Raw genomic sequence first — 20167 nt, forward strand, 5'->3', positions numbered from 1 at the left:
AGATGGTAAGTGAAGAGCAGATACTAGGTACAGGTTTACAACTTCTTATTTTCACAGCATGCTCACTTACTTGCAACGAGGAGACGAGAAAAAAAACGCAGACGTGCAAAAATAAAAAGAGAAAATGAAGTGGGAGAGGGAAATGTGTTGATATAAGTACTGCGAGTGTATGACTCCGAGTGTCTCGAGAAAAGTAAAATACAACTGCAAACAAGAATGCCTTGATTTTTTATCATACGCATTTATAAAAGTCAAGGTTTTAAAAGTTAAATACATTGTTAACGATGTCTAAGTTGTAATTTAATGTTTACGGTCGGGATTCAACAATTTTTTGCTAGTATGTTAGACCACACGAATTGAATTGTAAAATAAAATTTCATTTCGTGAATACTTCTAACAATATCGATCGTAAAATATAACTGGAATTCCTCTGAGTAAACTGCCTATTAATATGTAAATGTAAAATTTACGGAAATTTTATAAGAACCCACGCCATAGATTATTTATTTATACTACTTTGGAGTCGCCTTGAACGCCAAGCTATATCTGCGCCGCTCGGCTCTAAGGGTTTTAAAGACGACGAGAAGAGAAAAATACAGATTCCTTTTGCTGCTGCGCGTCTAGAGAACAAGTCCTGCTTGCTGCAAGGCATGTACTCCACAACTCGTTCGGTTGGTTCTTATGGAGGTATAAGTACATCGGGGCAAGAGGAGGACTCGCGCACATAGCTAGCTAGGGTTGGTAGAAAAGCATCGACTGGTCGGCAAAGTGCAACATTCGCTCTGCGGCCGCAATCATGAGAGCATTCGTCTTTTCTCGGATATTCTTCCGTAAACTAAATATTTATTTTATAGCTTTTTGTTATTTCGTTTGCATAGTAAATTCGAGATGCGAGGCGCGCTTTGTGCACGACGACGTCGCTGCTGCTGGTGTCGCGAAAATCGGCTCGCTCGAAGAAACTGGATCGAAGAGCTTCGTGACGACTATTGACTTGCTCGGCGATAAAGAAAAAAGTGTTGATAGTGGCGTCGTCGGTGCCAGTGAGACGAAACTCGAAGACAAAAGTGAAAATATTCGTGTGAAAGAGCATCTTCCCGCTGCTTCGAGGGCTAGAGAGAACGTACGCTTGGGAGAATTGGAGGAGACGCTGAATAAAAAAACTCACAAATCCGAGGTGAAGTCGCACAAAAGATTCGACAAGGTCCCGTTCAGAAAATTCAAGCGGAGCATACACGAAAAAGATCACCAAATATTTCAAATAGCTCAACATGTCACCGAGTCGGAAGACCCCAAAAAAGTTACTAACATCGAGCCATTGGAGCAACTCAAAAGTGTCAATGTAGATGGAATACGTCGCTTAGACGTTGACGTCGAACAAGGTGGTAAACAAAGTACTCGAGAAATTTCAACGACCGAAGACAAGGTAAAAGAAATTAAACATGAACCCGAATCGTCAGAAAAGAAATTCCATTTGAAGAAAATTGCAATTGGAGATTCTGACAATTCGAAAATTATTGATAATATTAAAGAAACAAGTATTAGCGATTCGCAAACTCATGATAGTGTGACTTTAAAAAAATCAGAAATAAATGAGCAAAATATTGATTTGAAAGAAACCGTTTCTTCTAACTCAAAATCTAACGAAAAAGAATTAGAACAATCTGATCCAAATTTGATCCAACAACAGCCTAAACACGATGTCGTTAACATTGAAAGTCGTGCTGGAGTTTTCCGACAAAATATTCAAAAACAAATGTCTGAATTCTTGCCTAAAGTACCAAAACTCTCGGAAAATCAATTTTTGGAATTATTAAAATCTATATTTGCGAAAAAAAATATTAACGAAGAGGATAACGAAACAATAGATATCAAAGGATTGAGCCCCATTCAGCAAGAAGTTATCAAGTGCGCTCAACAGCTCGTTGCTCAAAAAGAAAGAAAATCATTTACAGATAATATAACAGAATGTATGAAAGGATTCAACATACTCAATTGCATGCGCATATTTGTTTATCCTGTCATTGTGCAGTATATGCCTGAAGCAGTTAAAGGCTTGGAATCGAAATTTCCTCTAGAGGTCAATATCCCTGAATTACTTCAGGGTAATCGCGACAAGATAAAATCAGCCAGGCAAGTTCCACTCCCGAACATTTATTCGAACAATCTTGACCCTGATATGGTAATTTACGACATGCTGATGGAAGGTTTGTTGAAAACTTCTTCTGGTGACAATTTTTACTCTTATATCAATGAAAAAAATGAAACTCTATCGAAGATTTTGACGTGCAATCGCATGAAACTGCTAACAATGACTGAACAATTTTTACCGGAAAACGAGAGGCCAAATTACTCGAATCAAATGATTTCCTGTGTAAAACGTTTCGAATACTTTAGTTGCTTAAAGTACTTTTCATGGCCGACAATCAAACGTCAATACCCGACGTTGCCGCCATTTCCATTGAGTGATACGTACTTATCGTCACTTACCAATCCAGGTTATCCTCTTATCATTTATCCCGGATCAGAGAACGAACTTCCAAACTTGCCAGAAGTCATAGAGTCCAGACAAATGACTCCTGACTCTATCATTAAAGGAATTCTTCAGAGAACTTTATATCAGTATCCAAGAGTAGCAACTCCCTTTGCCCCATTACAATTTAGTATTTTTGCAAAAGGAATTCCATTGAGCTACGATCAAATGCTTTCCCTGCATTTTGCTGAACAATTACTACCATTGAATTTGCGGTCCGAGTATACTTCGAGAACTACCGAATGTATCAGGAGATTCGATTTCTATAACTGCATGAAATATTCTTCTTGGCCTCTTCTCAGACAATTTAATCCGACACTTCCAGAATTCCCCAATTTCAATGAAATTTTTGGTAATTTCCAAATACCAGATATACCACTGATCTCGAGTTTCTTTAACTTCTTTTCGCAATTCCAATTCCCACAGTTCGAATTCCCATTCCAGATTCCGAATTTCCCTGCTTTTGCCTTGCCTGACTTTACTCAGTTTATTCCTGGACAAGTTCCGTCGACTCCCAAGCCACCGACCATTCCCGAAGCCCCTTCACCACCGGCGATTCCTGACGCCCCTACCGCACCAACTGCGCCTACTCCACCAACTGCACCCACTCCACCGACTTATACACCACCTACGTACACGCCACCTACGTATACGCCACCTACGTATACACCGCCTACTCCACCTACGTACACTCCACCAACATATACTCCGCCTACGGCACCCACAGGTACTGTGCCTTCCTTCACTCCACCTTCGGTGACACCACCTTCGGTAACTGCACCTTCGATAAATCAACTGAAATCGGAAGCTGGTATACCAAACGTTGCGCAGTGGGAATATCAAATCTATAATATTTTGAAGGATATTCGTTTATCCATGGGAGCAACACCACTGTCGACGCCATCATATACGAATAGGAAAATTTTCTTATTTCCTCTGATGACGGAAGAACAGTCGAAAATATTTGCTTTGGCTGAAAGCATCGTTCCACCAATAGCTCGTGAGCCAATGATAACTAGTATTTACTTCTGTCTCAACAATAAAAATTCATTTACAACGTGCACAAAAAGTATCATATGGCCATCCATCAAGACCTATGTGAAAGGATTTCCCGAATTTCCTGAAATGAGCTTCGTTCAAAAACAGCAAGGCTCGATATCTGATTCGAAAGCTTATGCGTTTGGAAATGATGATAATTTCTTTGTTATCAGAGAGTTGGAAAAAGCATTTTTCGAAGGCCGAGAAGATGCTATGAGTTATATAATCAGATCCATTCAGATGACCGCTCCGGAGGACTTCAATTATAAAAAAATGCTTGAAATTTTGAGATCGATTCAATTTAAAACGCAAGACTTCACCGATAACCAGTTGATTATGTATCCCAGAATACAAGAATATTCTAGTATAACGGAAAATCAGGAGAATATAATTCACGCAGTGGAAAGCATCATACCAGAAAATATACGATTCAGATTCAACAAAGATATGATTGATTGCTTACAAAATAACAAATTTTCTATATGTTCGAAAAATATAATCTATCCTGCTTTGTATCCTAAATTTCAGAACATATTTTCTACTTCGTATACAAACCCGATGGCAGAAAAACAAGATTACGATATGAAAAGTTTGAACCACCCTGGCATTTACTCAGAAAGAAAAGAAATGATCCCTGGGTCAGAAAAAATTGGAGAAAATTTTGAAATAATTGGCGAAAAATTGTATCCAGATAACCCGGAATCGATTATACTTGAAATGCTGCGAAAAGAACAAGTTTCATTGCCATCTTTACCAGAACCACCGAAGGAATCTATAAATTACAATCCAGAATTCGAACAAGCCTTCAACATAAGACAAGCCTACATATTAAAAACAGCTGAACTCATTTTGCCAGATGAATATCGCAGAGGAATATTAGAAGAAATGTACAGTTGCAATCAGAAAGAATCATTTTTAAATTGCGCTCGAGATATTCTTTTCCCGGGATTGAAAAAAGCTTACTCAAACTTCCCAGATTTTCCAGATATTCAAAAAGATCTCGACCGAACACGCATGTTGGAAATCGTGAGCAGTATTGAAAATCCTACTATGTCATTGAAAATTGATTACAAAAAAAGAACATTACCTCACCTAGATGATTTGTTTAAATTCGTCTCCGAAGATAAAAGCGAGAACTTACAAATATTGATTGATAAACTACCGGATACTTTGTACTATAATTTGTACGTAAAAATGGTTCAATGTAATAAATTTTCCGACGGAATTTCATGTGCACATGATATCGTCTATCCAGCATTGAAACAATACTATGACGCACCTAATTTCGATTTGAATAAATACTACCCAATAGATGCCAAACCAGTTTTATACGCAGCATCAGAATTTCAGTATGGAAAATTGGACTATGAAATTATTTGCAAAAACATGGACTTTTCATGCTATTTAGTACCTTTTGGATCTCAGCATGTCGAAGCTCTCCCGAATTCAGACGTTCCTCCGAGCGTGCCTAAAACATCTTACATTCCTTTTGGAAAATTGAACGCAGACAGCCGCATATTCAAACAAAGTCAAGAGATATGGATTCCTCAAAACACACCGTCAGTAGGTGAACATTTTTCTCTAAAATAATTGAATTCAACATATTTTTCATTCATAAATTGAATTTAAGTTTCAGGAAAAACAGAATTCTTAAATGAATCATCAGCCAAGTACGTTCACAGTGATATTTTGAAAAAGTTGAACCCATTGGCAAGAAAAAAACGTGATGTTGATGATTTACTTGATTCATATCCAGATACAAATCCAGATAGTAACAAAAATTCGGTTCCACGACGTATTCCTACGGAAATAACATTTCCAAATGTGACTGAAGAAGAGTTGATAAAAATTTTAAAAAATATTTTAGAAAATAAGAAAAACCACTCATCTACCGAACTGCGTCTTTCACCTGTAGACTACTTTGTCGATTCATTAAATGATACTGAGAAAGCTTCACTCACAGCAAATCAATACGAAATTTTAAAATTAATCCAAGATATAAATCCAGAAACTGCCAGAGCCAGTTTTATGTGGCAGGTATTTAAATGTATTCGCAGCCTAAGCTTTATTCGGTGCGTGGGAATATTTGTTTGGCCAATGATTCAAAGTAATCTACCCTTTTCCGGTGCGGGCAATAAAGCTCGAAGAGCTCGCATAGAACAAGAAATGCAGGTTCAAAAAATTTTCGGATTATCTACGTCGTCTTTAGAAGAAGAATTAATGAATCGTAAACAGCAAATCGAATCAAACTTTATTGAACTATACAAGTCATTAACCGAAAGTTCATACGAAACAAATTTAGGTCCAATGAATATTAAAAGTCAAGGAAATGGAGAATTTGCCATAACTTTTTCAAACTTCCGTCAGAGTAGAATTTCAAAAATCAAAGATAATAAAAATGTACCCAACATATTGACATTTATTGGTGATATTATTGAAGAGGTGTTTGACATGAAAAAAAGCAAAACAAAAATTAAAAAGGAAGCTGTAAGAAAAAATAAACGAGATCGTAGCCTTTACTCGGCAGAAAAATCGAATATCGATGGTCGTTACGAAGATCCTTTACGCTTGACGAAGGATGACGAAGTCATTAGTATTTTATTAGAAAAACTCCGACCTACTGTAACGGACTATAAAAATGAAGAAGTAAGACACTATTTGGACATCGAAGATGCTTTCAAAGCTTTCGAGGTTCTTTTTGGACCGAAGTTCAGTGGCGAGTTGACGAATAAATTGAAAAATATCAATACGGAAGATTTTAAAAAACTAGTAACATTCAGAATGGTCGATAAGTCAAACACCCCTACTGTAAATGAATTTACCAATAATTTCCATAGAGAATCATTGGTTAAGCCTTCAAGTCAGAGTAGAGCGATCAGTGAATCGAGTAATCATGATTTCAGTAAAAATTTCACATCTCCGGGAAATTTATCAAAATTAAAGGCATTTTTACAAGAATACATGGAGAAATCTCCAAATACCAATAAAAATTTCGTTCAGGGCAGTATGATACTAAGGGTTCCGAGATTGACCGACGCAATAGAAGAAAAGAAAGCCACAACAAATTTGGAGGAACTACGCAGAGATTTAAAAAGTAAAATGCAGTCAATGATGCCGGCAGCTGGCTTAGCTACCTCCTTATTGATACAGTTAGCATTAGCACACGCCAAAGCCGCAGCATCGGTTGCTGGATTATTAAGTAATATGGCTCTTGGAAGCGCAATGCTCGGTATGTTGAGGGACATGATTTTCGGCCAAAATACTGAAGCCAAAGTAAAATATGTGTATGAAACTGAAAAGCATGACTCCGACTTGGCTTGGTCGCCGCATAAATCTGACCCAACAATAAGTTTTACTCCTCCGCCCGGGCAAATTTATCCATATCCCCATCCTAACTATTAACAATAGTTTACTATAAATTTTTACTTTAGTTCGTATTTTTAGAAATACTCATTATTTTACTTTAAAATATAATACTCTACGGATACGATAACTTATGCGATCATATAAAACAGTGAAATTCAAAATGTTAGAATTCATTTTTTGAGGGAATTGAGACTGAATTAAACAATAATGCAATAATGATGCATTTCTTAATTTATAAATAAGCTCATCTACTAAAATATTTTACAGGCTTACAGAAATGAGTAAAATCTTTACAATCGGTGGAGGGAATGCCAATGTGTGATACTTTTAATTTTTTCTTGTTTTTATATATCAACTCAATTTGATAGAATAAATGAAGTAACTTTTTTCTTAAAACTATTACTTAAAAATTTACCTAAGTTACTCACTTATATTTTAGAATTTTAATTGTAAGTTTTTAAGTTACAATTATATCCCAAAAATATTGTATCTTTAATATTACATGTATATTTATTAAAATCTCAAATGAAATAAATAAAAAAGAATCAACAAAAATTTTTAATTGAATATGCTTCTCTTAACTTTTGAAATAAAAAAAAAAAACAGAATTTCATTTTCAACTATGTAATGAGAAATTAATAAAGTTCCGAGGGTTTCAATCGACCTTTGATAGGGTTAAATCCTCACAATCATCTCATAAATAACACGTAGAAAGATAGTTTTAATAGCGATAATCTGAGGAAGAAATTGAAGGTAAAACTGTGCTAATATTTGAGTTTATGCATAATAGGTAAGAAATTTTTTTTAAAGGTAACGACAAAAGGAATAACGATTTGAAATATTTTTTTATTTTAAATATTTTCTGATTACGCAGCTTACTCTAGTAATTACAGAAGTTTTTATTGTGTAGAAAATTCTTGGGACTAATCTCATGCACCTAAAGCTTACTCCGATAATGTACTGCATTTATGAGAGATTCAAGGTGACTTTTTCTGTCAAATGATTTGTGATGATATATCACATTTGAAGGGTTTGCTACGATCACTTTCTATAGTTGTGTCTAGCAAGATTTCTTTTTTGTCCAAATAATTCGTCACCATGCTCGAAGGGATTGCTCTGATGATGTACTACACTGATGTATTTATTGAGATTACTCTTATCTGACAATGATTTGTGACAAAGCTGACATTCAAAAGGTTTGTTCCGATGATGTATTTTGTTGACATGACATATGAGGTTATCTTTCCTTCCAAGTGATTTGTGACAATTCTCACATTCAAAGGGTTTGCTCAGATCATGGACTGCACTTTTGTGTCTTTTGAGATCCTTTTGGTATCCAAATGATTTGTGACAAATCTCACATTCAAAAGGTTTGTTCAGAAGATGTAGTTCGTTTACGTTATTTAAATAATTAGTTAAAATTCGTTTTTCTATTTTCACTAACGGTTGACAACTTTGATACTTAGATTTGAAGATGGCCATTGAACATAAAGGAACTAGAATTTCATTATAACTACACTAAAATTGCTATGAAAATTATATTTATAGAAACACTCTATTTCTGTACAGAGAAGGTCGAAAATTTCGACTCGAAATAGGCAGAGAAATATTCACACAAAAAAGAAGTATAAATTATAAATCTATATCGTTTTTTTGTGATAACCTTTATCAACTTGTTAAATACTTTTTTTTACAGGGTTGAAGTCATATTTTGAAATATTATTTTCCGAGAAAATTCGTTCTTTTGAAAGAACTACACCATTTTTGATGTGAAACATCTATATTCGCGTTTGGTGTCAGGGGTAAACCCGTAAAAACCGAGCGTCCGTCCGTCCGTCCGAGCGAGCGCAACTTTGGTAGTAGAACTGCCTATACAGCGTCGGTTTGCGCTACGCGCTGTGATTGGCTGCCGCGCCAGCTACAGAACTGCTTTCTGCTGCTGCCCGCTGCCGAGACTCGACGCGCGTATGCCTGTGTTTACGTATACGCACGAGGCAACGTAACAGCATAAGCAACAGCAGTCGACTCAGCTCACGGGATTGACTGCGTTGAGATATCTTTCTCTCTCTTGCTTATGCGTATCGCTCATTCATATAATACGTATGTGTTGTCTATGCATGTACGTCGCGAGACTATGCACTATCATACACGTTGTCAAATCTGATACTTATTACTGCATGTATGTATACGTGTCTATGAGTGTGTTTCTTCTTAAGGGAAGTCGAAATTTTTATCATGTTATATTAAGATACAACGAACGTTGATAGCTCAATGCACTAATTTGATTAATAAAACAAATTGAAAATTGAAAAAATTAAAAAAAATCAGCTGTTTATGAACAGCTGCAAGATGTGAAACATCTTTATCAATTAATTAAAAAAAATTGAAAAATTTTAAAGTAATCGAACAAGTAAGAGTCGAAACAAAAAAAGAAGTAAAAAATTAAAAACAAATTAAAACTTGAAAAATCAAGAAAAAATCAATTTAATACAAAAATCTAAAATCAAACAAGTAAAAAGTAAGAAAACAAAAAAACAAAAAACATGAATCAAAAAAACGAGAAAATCAAGAAAATCAAGAAAAGGGAAAGTCAGAAAATCCCAACACAAGCATCGATGTTTCACACCTGGTGCGCTAAAGCTGGAGAAACTACTCTGATTACTTAACTCAATGAGAGGGAACGATTTGAAGAATAAGCACGCATTGATAATGCACCAGATGTGAAACATCGATGCTTGTGTTGGGATTTTCTGACTTTCCTTTTTCTTGATTTTTCTTGATTTTCTCGTTTTTTTGATTCATGTTTTTTGTTTTTTTGTTTTCTTACTTTTTACTTGTTTGATTTTTTTTACAAAAGGACTGGCAAATTTTTGCACGATATTTCATCAATTAGAAATAGGTCAATGTCTTATTTTACTACCATTTCATTCATTAAAATAGGAATTATCACATTTTCACGAGCTAAGTAGTTTGCTTATACATTAGAAATATGATTTAATTGATTACAATTAGTTTTTAATAATTAAAAATATTCTTTATTAATCATAATTAATGTTAATTATTAATGGCGATATATATGGCATTAATGGCTATGTTTAATGAACATGAAATAGAAAATTTTAAATTAATAAACTATTCACACTACTTTTGTTACTGATTTTCATTAAAAAGTTAAGATAAAACTAGAAATAAGTACCCGCAGGTATGCATACAACAATTCTCGTCAATATGACATCTGGTGAAAATGTGATAAACGAATCAATTCTTCTCATTCACTTACCATACGATCATTGCAACTCTGCTCTTCGGGTAAATGCGGTAAAGCATAATTATAACATCGCCGCGATGAAAAAGTGAAAACCATACATGGTAATGTTAAACAAAGCAGCAGTAAGATGTCGCTTCTAGTACACATTCGGCGCGCTCTTTCGGTGCCGATTCAAACACTGCAGATGCCTCTCACCGAGTCGTTACACGTGTATACCCGGTGGTATAATATTGCATGTACCTGGCAAAATCTACACTTTCACCAATATGGGATATATACACCTTTTCTTGTATACTCTCTGTACACTTATTCTATTTCACAGCTGCTCACAGCTGTTCTTGTTCAACATCTTTTAAACGTAAAAATTTGAACTTTTAAGTCGAATGATTTTTATGTTTATTTTTTTAAATGTCAGTCTTTATGCTCCGTAAAGATCATTCGAATCATTAGCAATGTGTGACAGGTAAGAGCGCGGCACGAGTATATATATATATATATATTGTATATAAATGGAACGTGTGTAGGAGCAAAAGTATGAAAGTATGCCTCTCTCTCTTTCTCTCTTTACGGATCGACATTAGATTGTTGTGAGCGGCACAGTAGCTTTGCAACAGCGGACAGCAACAGTTTGCTGAACGCCGCTGACGCGATAGCACTGCTTATAAAACCTTCTCTTTTTTTCCTTCTCTATACACTGACGTCCTCACGATTTTGCGTGTCCAATCAGTTGATCGCGAGCCGAATCGGCGTTTCGGTCCGGCATTGGCCGGAGAACAGTTTTAAATAATGTTCCAATCTGTGGAGGCTGTAGCAGCGTCGCGACTCGAAATACCTCCTCAGTCGAGGTCGTCGACTGCGTGATATTTCGGCAGTACCTGCTTTTTTTCACGGCTACGAAGCGGAAGATGCCTGTGGCTGTCTCAATTTAAATCAGGTAATTCCAAAATTCTTCAATTTGTTTCATAAATACGAATGAATGGTTTGATAAACAAATGAGAATTATTTGACAAACAGTGAAACTATAGTTGACCAGTATAGTAATTGTTCCTAGTAATTCGTATTCAATTTTCCACATGACGTTTTAACAGAAATATCAACAAACATTTCCTCGCTAATAGTATACTTATATTTTCCTTATTCATTGACCGACGTGTTAAAGCATTAGTAAATAATTGTAGTTCATAAAACGCAAACTTTCATTTTGAAAGGCCATTGTCAAATTATGAATGAGGGTGTTGTATTCAAAGAGCAACATGAATCCCTTTCTAATTGTGGTGCATGAATGCTTCATCGTACGCACGTGTGAAAAATTTAGTTTCCTTTATAGCGAACAGGTTCATGCTCTATACAAGCGTGATAATGCAACCAGAATCGTGAGAAGGTGAAAATGAAAGTGCACGGTAGATATACAATTTTCTTCATTGTTTTTGACATTATAATTCCATTAAATACAGATGAAAAGCCAAAGATTCGGATCGTCGCGCCAGTCTCGCGATTCTCTGCACACTTGTGTGTTTAAAGACAGAATAAGCTCATGTTTTTTTTTACTCGTTTTGTATTTAAAATTACAAAAGGTGTTTTACTCGGTGCGTATATGAAGTGTAAGCTAAATCGGCCGTGATTTATCGCTTGAGTGCTGTCCCTAGCTTTGTTTGAAGTTTCGCAATACCAATTTATTGTATAGTATACACTCCTTTCAAAGTGCAATAGCCAATATTATGTATGCACGTAAGTAATGATTACCTCGTGCATAGAAACGAGTCGTACAATAAAATTATACTTAATTGATGCAAATTCAGTATTATTATCATCGTATAAATAGCTGTTTAATATGAATTTTTAAATTGTAAAGTATTAAACAAATTGAAAAATTATCTTTCCAAAAACCAACTAAATAGAGAGTGACTCGCTTCGAAAGGCTTTAATTCTTTCGTAAAGAGAGAGTGGATATAGCTGATGAAAACGTTATAAACGTATTCGTGACTTCATCGCGTCATAAATAAGAGCTGCGACCATTTTTTTCGAATGAAATTGTGAAATGCGCGTGCTAGATTCATTTCCATTGAAAAATGTTGTTTTGATGAAAAAGAAACGATAACTTTACCTCAACGCCGAATAAGGTTTTGCAATTTTATATCCTTATAAAGTGAGATGCAGCACGTTCGGTATCGCGGCTGAACACCAAAGAGAAGATACCATCGTAGTACCGATCTATGACTTGTGAACTGCGCGAGATCACGGAAACTCAAAATTACTTCTGTGCTCGTGCAGTTCAACTAATTTTTCATTTCATTTGAATCATCAGCGCTAATTAAATCAAAATTTATATTGTTGTTATACTTAAATTTTTTTTTGAATATTGGAGTAACCGTTATCAATACGTATTCAATAAAAAATAATGATTACTTACTTGAAAAATCATAGTAACTTGTATTTTTGACTTACAGCAAAATGCTTCTGTTGACAATTTTGGTGGGATGTATTCTTCCAGCTCTTGGTGGATACATTCCACCAGGGCCGCGGTATTCTTGCCCAAAGAAAAGCGCTTACATACATCCTTGCACGTGTGTACGTGCAGATGACCAAGGTCTCTACATTGAATGCGAAAACTCGAATTTAGCCACTCTGAGTGTAGCCTTTATCAACCTTGGCAACGAAGGCATACCGATCGAAGAATTGAGACTTATTAAGTGTAACATAGGTATAACTCGAGGCTTTATATTTCAATTATAATTTAGAAGAGTCAAATTAATTCTAAAATGATACCAATTTTTCAGCACGTTTTTATGGACCAGCATTGTATCCTTTAAATGTGAGGATCTTGAAGTTTTTGGACACTCCGTTGAGGCACATTGAAGATCACAGTTTTCTCGGGGTAAATAGAACTTTGCAAGAACTTCATATGACAGGAACCATGCTTGAGAAATTTCCCAAGGAAGCTATGAAAATTTTGGGAAATCTCACCGTGCTCAACATAAGAGGACACAAGGTAGAGGAATTGCCCTCCGATATTTTTATCGACAGCTATGCTGTGTGGAAATTAGAAAGATTAGAATTTAGTAATGGTAAGTACATTATTAAGAGTATAAATTAAATTATTTCATGCAATCATATTTTAATGAAACGTTTAAACTATTAGGTAGTCTTAACTCTTTGCCGGTTGATTCTTTTACCCCTTTGAAAAAACTCAAAAATCTCGATTTGCATGGAAATCATATAAAAGATCTGAAGAAAAACCAGTTCAAAGGCTTGCGTGACGTTGAAGCTTTGGACTTATCATACAATCTAATCGACAAAATCGATCAATCTCATCTTAGCGATCTTTCAAAGATGGGATTTCTCAATTTATCAAATAATGCCATTTCCGATCTAAAGAGGTAACGTATCTATTTCAAGTTTTTCATTGTTGCTTGAATAAATTAATCGAAAATGGCAATTGAAAATTTTACAGAGGCACATTCTCAAGAAATTCATTGTTAAAAGTCTTGAATCTGAACAGCAACAAGATTAAGAAACTAGATTCGAACACTTTCCGAGGATTACGACTGATGAGGCGCCTTTACTTGCGAGATAATCGAATAGCAGATGTGGGGCGAGGAACTTTTAGTACCATGACGAGAATCGGAACAATAGATTTAGCTAAAAATATGATTAAAAAAGTAGATTACAATATGTTTTATCAACTGAATTATGCAGAGGTACCTAAATTGCTAAAATTTTATCTTGTGAAATAGATCTGTAACGAAACTCATGAAACTTTTTTATTTAATTTTTTACAGATAATAGATGTATCTGAAAATCAAGTGACAGTCGTTGAAAAATTAGCCTTTAAAGATTTGTTTTCGGCATCAGTAAATTTATCGCACAATGCAATAAGTAATATTGAAAGTGGTGCTTTCGAAAACTGTGTAAATATATTAACTTTAGACTTAAGTCACAATAAATTAGAAAATATATCAAAAACAGCGTTCGATACAGCGACTTACGCAAGTACCTTACAACTTAGCTATAATTATCTGACTTCGTTGATTCAAGTGAGTGACAATATTTCATTTATTTAAAAAAGTGTTTCTTGAATCTTTTTCATGAAATAATTTTTGCAGGTACCCTTGCACAACATGACCGGTTTGAAAGTATTGAACGTATCACACAATCATCTTCGTTCGGTACCCAAAGGAACCTTTCCAAAACTCTACGAGCTTCACACAATCGACTTATCGTACAATAACATATCCGACATTTATAATACAATTTTTATATCGTTATTCAGTTTGAGGACATTGAATTTGTCTCACAACGCTATGGAAAGAATCAAGTCTTCGACTTTTGGAGATTTACCAACTTTGTTGGATTTAGATTTAAGTTACAATCGTTTGACCGATGTTTCTTCGGGAGGCTTCGCTAAATTAGCGAGTTGCAGGTCAGTTTACTTCAGCAGATGGCAAACGCTGTATTTTACGAGCGTGCTCGAGAGAAATTTAATTGAATAACTTTTTAGGGTACTTTCTGTGAAGCATAATCAATTGACGAAAATATTCCAAATACCGATATCAGTTGGACACATCGATTTTTCTGAAAATTTGTTAGAAGAAATACCGACCACAGAGGTTTGGCCATCGATGAATTCTTTACTTCACCTAGATTTGTCAAATAATAGATTGGGTGACCGTCTCCAACATGGGAGTTTTCAAAGTTTACTTACTCTCAGAACGTTGAATTTGCAATCAAATGGTATCAGTAAACCACCTTGGGAGGCCCTAAGTACCTTGACGAGTCTCCAATACGTTTATTTGCAGGTAAAAGATTGAAAAATTATTTAATATTCATTACAATTTACTTAGCCCGCTAATTGAACCGATATTTTTTTGTAGTACAATAATATTACGCAATTGAATAAAGCAGCTTTCGGCAAATTACCAATTGTATTCGAGCTTAATCTTGCCTACAATCAAATTCAAAATGTCAGTGAGCGCGCTTTCGAAGGGCTTCTTCAGCTTATAACCCTGAATCTTACCAGTAACGATATTCAACACATTCCGAATGGAGCATTCAGAGGACTTGTATCTCTCACAACCTTGGATCTCTCACACAATCAGCTTGAAAAACTGGATAACAAAACCAATGGCTTATTGGACGATTGTTTATCTTTGGAAAGAGTTTACCTTAATCACAATAAAATTGCAGCTGTAACGCCCAAAACCCTGCCTCATGATCCATGGATTCCATATAAAATAAAAGAGGTCGATCTTTCGTACAACTTATTGTCAATTTTGAACTTTGATTTGACACTAGGAACGAAAAAAGTAGTTTATATGAATTTGAGCCACAACCAGATTAGTGAAATAAGAAGATGTGAGTGAAAAATAATTATATTTGAAAATCACACGGCTGTACGTTATAGTAACAAATAAAATATTTTTCAGATGTTTTAGGAAATATGACAGACTTACAAACTTTAGATTTATCGTACAACGAAATATCAGATTTATCTGAGCCTGATGTTTTTATGCCGCCGCAAAATTTGACAAATTTAATTTTTAATCACAATCGGTTTCATAGCCTCCCTTGGAACAAAATCATAACCATGCCAAATCTAAAAGTTTTGGATTTAAAATTCAATGATTTCAATGCTTTCGATGAAAACATAATGACAATTTTAAATAATGGCACAATAGTTGAATACGATGGTAGGTTTTATTTTGTCGAATGAAAAAATTATTACAATATAGAGTAAGTTATGAACTCTTGCTTTGCTTTTTAGGTAATCCACTACATTGCGATTGTTACGTGCGACCGCTACGAAGATGGTTCGACACATTCACTGAGATTCCTGCAGAATGGACCAACATCGAATGCGCAAGCCCCAGCTACGTGGCGGATCTGCGTTTATCGGACATTTCAGAGGTTTTACTGAGTTGCAGTGATACAGAAGTCTTGGAGGATCCACGATACGATTTAACTCCTGACGTCAAGTATCGAGATCTTGAATAGTAAGTTTGCAAATAACCATTCTAAAGATGTTTTAAATAATTAATTATTTTTATTTCTCGTCAACAGCGATCACGATGAAGGGCTTTGGAAAGTGTCATGGTACGTTACGTCGAGAGGAGACACAGGTGACTTTTACTTGGTCGTCCGAGAACCAGGAGGCAGAAAAAATATCATGGAAAGAGACATCGTTTACAAGGAGCGTTCGTACAAAATTAGAAATTTACCTGATCCAGATGCGAAGTACGAACTTTGCGTTCTTGCTCGTGATTCAGTCGGAAATATCAAAAATTTCCGAAACTCGCAGTGTAGAATACTCGATAAAACTTCCTATAATTCTAGCTCTACACAATTACCGAATAATGTTACTTTAATTCTTTCTTTCGTAGTACTTTTATTATCAATGAAATATTGAACAATTTTTATTTTAATCAACTCCACGAGAATTTTAAGCGATCACTTTTTAAATAGTATTAAAGTTTATTATTTTTGTTGCTAATAATTTAATAAAATGTTTGTAAACTTCTGTAAATGTATTTGTTGTGTTCAATTTATAAATGACGTGGAACGTCGACTGTTTGTAAAAGAAAAATTTAGATGTAAGTGTATATAAAAATTTGGAATGCGATGTTCGTATTCATTTAAAGATATTTCTTGTTGATTAAAATTAAATGTTGGATTGTAATAAATTTTTGTATCTATTTATTTTTATATCAGGCTGTTATACTTTTTATAATTGCATATTATAAAGTCGAAAATATAAATATAGTCCATATTCACAATGGCGAAAACATGACTCTATATGCTTTTATAGATTTTAAAAATTAATGAGTTGAAGTGAAAATATTATTATCTTTCATGTATTGTTTTACCCCAAAAAACTTAATACTATTTACTGATTTGTTTTGAGACTCTTGATCTAAAAACAAATTTTGATGTTGTTACATTGTGATTTTTTCATTTTACGATAATTTTTCAATTACAAAAATCGAATAGTCTTGGTGCTTAAAATAGCGATGAATGCACTTCAATTCCACTGCTAATGATAATATCCTATCAATTCATCCGTCAAGGGTTATTGAGAAAAGTTGTAATTTATATCATAATGAAGTTTTCTATTTACTACTGATATAATTTTAAAAACTTTTATTCAAGAAAGTTATGATGATTGTAGTACCTAAATTAATTCCTAGTATTATTTTTTTGCAAATTTCAATCAAATAATCATATTAAGGATGTAAGAAATCGTCAAAGATAGTTAACGATGATACTAAATATTTTTCATGTAATTTGTTTACATCTTGCTGTGTCATGTATCTATCAGTAGTGTCAAAAATATCTACATAAGAAAATTGTAAACATATCATCATGATTTTCTAGCTTTAACTGTAACGTTATTTACTTAAAAGTTTCAATAACGATTAGTGCGTAATTTTAACTCGAGATGCGAGGAATCATTCATTAGAATTTCTAAATCAATAAAAAGTATTTTTAATTTTGATTCCAATAAAAATTTTGTTGATGTACTTGCATTAAATGCCATGTGTTGATTTTTTGCTTCGGATTTTGTTTAGTTTTACATTTTGTTTAAATTGTTCTCTATTGAATAGATTTAAAACAGACAGTAAAATGAGACAAACGTCAAGCCAATATGTGGAAATTACAGATGAACCTTTAACAGGTTCATTAGTTTCACTCGCAGAAGCAGTTAATGAAGTCCTGCAAGAGCGTATCAAAAATTTAAGAAAGGATATTGAATTCGTAAAAACTATTCGAAGATCAACTAGTTATCAACTACTAGTTAAAGAATCAGGTATATTATTGAAACCTCCATCGTTTTTAAGTACTAACATTTCATTAACTCACAATGAACTTGCGTTACATGTCATGAGAATGATAAAAGTACTAAGATACCATGATAAAAGTAACTCAATTAAATATGTTTTTGTTTTTTTCAGACCCAGCATTGGCAGAAGTTAATAATGATCTGAAAGAGCGTGTGGAAAAAATACAAATAGAAATAGCATCTATATGCAAAGTCGTTGAGGATTTACGCAGTCAAGTAAAGACTGGGAGCAGAAAATCTAAAACCAATAATACTTTTTTACCCAGTGTTGCGGTGTAAAAATATATTTGTAGTACGTAATTATTTCATTTTTTATTATAGATAAATATTCAAAATTTTATAATTAAAAAGTAACAATAATTAATTGAAAAATTGGAGTATGGAAAAATAAAAAGTTCAAATTTTTCCAAAAAAATACTTCATCCGATTGTTGTAATGATTCTCTTTATTTAAAAGTAACATATCTACACATCTGATTATGTTTCATCTACTATGTGACATCTACTAGTTCAAATGATAAATGATTGTTACGATAAAACTTTGTAATTTTTTCTATGCGAAATTTTTTCTACCGGTATACGCATAGCACATCCCGAGCAAGACACAGCAACAAACTCTTCACGGGGCGTGTAGTTCATCACAGAGCCTAATTTCGTTAGATGTCGTCGCTACCAATAAAGTAGTTTTCCAGCTAGATTCTCAAGGAAGTCGCTTGATGTATCCTGAATATTATGTATAGCGAACTAGACATAACATCACTTCATTAAGTTTACAAGTTTTTAATGAGATGGCTGCTGTTAAAGGAGGAAGAAACGCCTAATTGGGTTACTTTAAAGAAAAAAGCCTGGAAGGTATATCCGCCCTTTTTATCTTCATCTTTCTTCAATATTTAAAACTAGTTGGTTGAGAGTACGTTTTACAGGGCTATTTTTATCTAAAGGAAATGGATTTCTCGAAGGGATATAGTTATGAAAGAGAATTAAAGCTCAAATCAGAGCAGATAAGTCGTTGCGAAATGAAGGCAAGTGCAGCACTTTCACCTCTAGATTCTAGGCTGTGGGTGATTTAAATCGTTGTCTATTATTCGCGTGCTGCATGGTGTATCGAACAAAATATTACTCAACTGCGCATCAAATAATACTTTAAAATATTAATAATAATCTTTAAAAGAGAAACAATCACGAAAGAAAATTCGTTTATCTATTAGAGCTTTTAAATACGTTTTACTTAATTGTAAATTCTGAGTTTACCATATCAGGCGAAATTTTTGAATTATATTTTTTTCACGTGGTTTTATACGTGTGCCTGCCTTTCCTTAAAAGTATTTGCGTTCTTATGACGCATAGTTTACTCATCATAATGAATGCAATATGAAACTTGCAATATTTACTCGTCCATATAGTTACATCGATTTCAATACATAAGCGATGAATATAATGAGACGGCGCGTAGGTAGATTCGAGTCAAAAATTACCATGATGGCAACATCGTCTATAAATACTGCAAGTTTTTTGCACGCCCGCCGATTCGACGTTTAATTTATTCGTTAAACGATTAAAGTTTAATTATCTGTTATGTTACGAAACTTGTACTTTGCTCTGAAATTGAATTCAACATTTTTTTATCGATTTTTTGGTTGAAACAAAAAAAAAACGACGGTTAAACTCGTTGTCGACGTTAAATATTGCCCTTGTAATTCACAAGATTAATCGATAAATCTCCCGAGAGATCGTTAAAAACGATCTATTGATTAAGATTACGTCGGAGACTCAAACGAGCGATCCGAGGGTTGATCTGAAATGTTTCTCACACGTTAAAAAGCAAATATCGCCGATTGGATTTTCGGCAAATTTTTATTCTCGTTATTATGCTCTCTTCGATCTTTGGTATGGCGCATACACTTATAATAATACGTGAACTACGCAAAAGGAAACTGAGAAGGACACACGACTTGTCTGTATGTGTGTGTGTGTGTGTTGTGTTTTGTGCTGTGCTCGTGTGCGCGCACGAGTTCACGAGAGGACGCCCACACTTTATACAGGCTGCTGCTGCCTCCGTGCGTTGTGTATATATGCGCTAACTTGGGTGTGTGTAACTTTCTCATCGCGTCGTGTCTTTTGTTGGGGGGGCC

At 34.4% G+C, this 20167-nt stretch overlaps 3 protein-coding genes across 3 annotated transcripts; all 3 read left to right on the forward strand.

The window, feature by feature from the left end:
- The first annotated feature begins 650 nt into the window (after positions 1-650).
- Positions 651-6970, forward strand: LOC106650992. The gene is made up of 5 exons (XM_023461753.1): positions 651-687; positions 879-3130; positions 3362-5135; positions 5205-6029; positions 6096-6970. The coding sequence occupies exons 1-5, from the start codon at positions 651-653 to the stop codon at positions 6968-6970; spliced, it is 5763 nt and encodes a 1920-aa protein (XP_023317521.1).
- A 3881-nt stretch (positions 6971-10851) lies between these two features.
- LOC106651047 (protein artichoke) lies at positions 10852-16637 on the forward strand. Its single transcript, XM_014369380.2, has 12 exons — positions 10852-11136; positions 12650-12903; positions 12980-13267; positions 13342-13579; positions 13654-13900; positions 13982-14236; positions 14306-14622; positions 14701-14998; positions 15074-15554; positions 15626-15889; positions 15964-16192; positions 16260-16637. Exons 2-12 carry the CDS (start codon positions 12654-12656, stop codon positions 16603-16605), a joined length of 3213 nt encoding a protein of 1070 aa, XP_014224866.1. The 5' UTR covers positions 10852-11136; positions 12650-12653; the 3' UTR covers positions 16606-16637.
- Positions 16638-17612: 975 nt separating this feature from the next.
- LOC106651070 lies at positions 17613-18349 on the forward strand. The gene is made up of 2 exons (XM_014369407.2): positions 17613-18003; positions 18149-18349. The coding sequence occupies exons 1-2, from the start codon at positions 17727-17729 to the stop codon at positions 18313-18315; spliced, it is 444 nt and encodes a 147-aa protein (XP_014224893.1). The 5' UTR covers positions 17613-17726; the 3' UTR covers positions 18316-18349.
- The last annotated feature ends 1818 nt before the right edge of the window (positions 18350-20167 follow it).

The sequence above is a fragment of the Trichogramma pretiosum genome, unplaced genomic scaffold, assembly GCF_000599845.2.
Source record: "Trichogramma pretiosum strain Unisexual culture from Peru unplaced genomic scaffold, Tpre_2.0 scaffold65, whole genome shotgun sequence".
Taxonomy (NCBI): domain Eukaryota; kingdom Metazoa; phylum Arthropoda; class Insecta; order Hymenoptera; family Trichogrammatidae; genus Trichogramma; species Trichogramma pretiosum.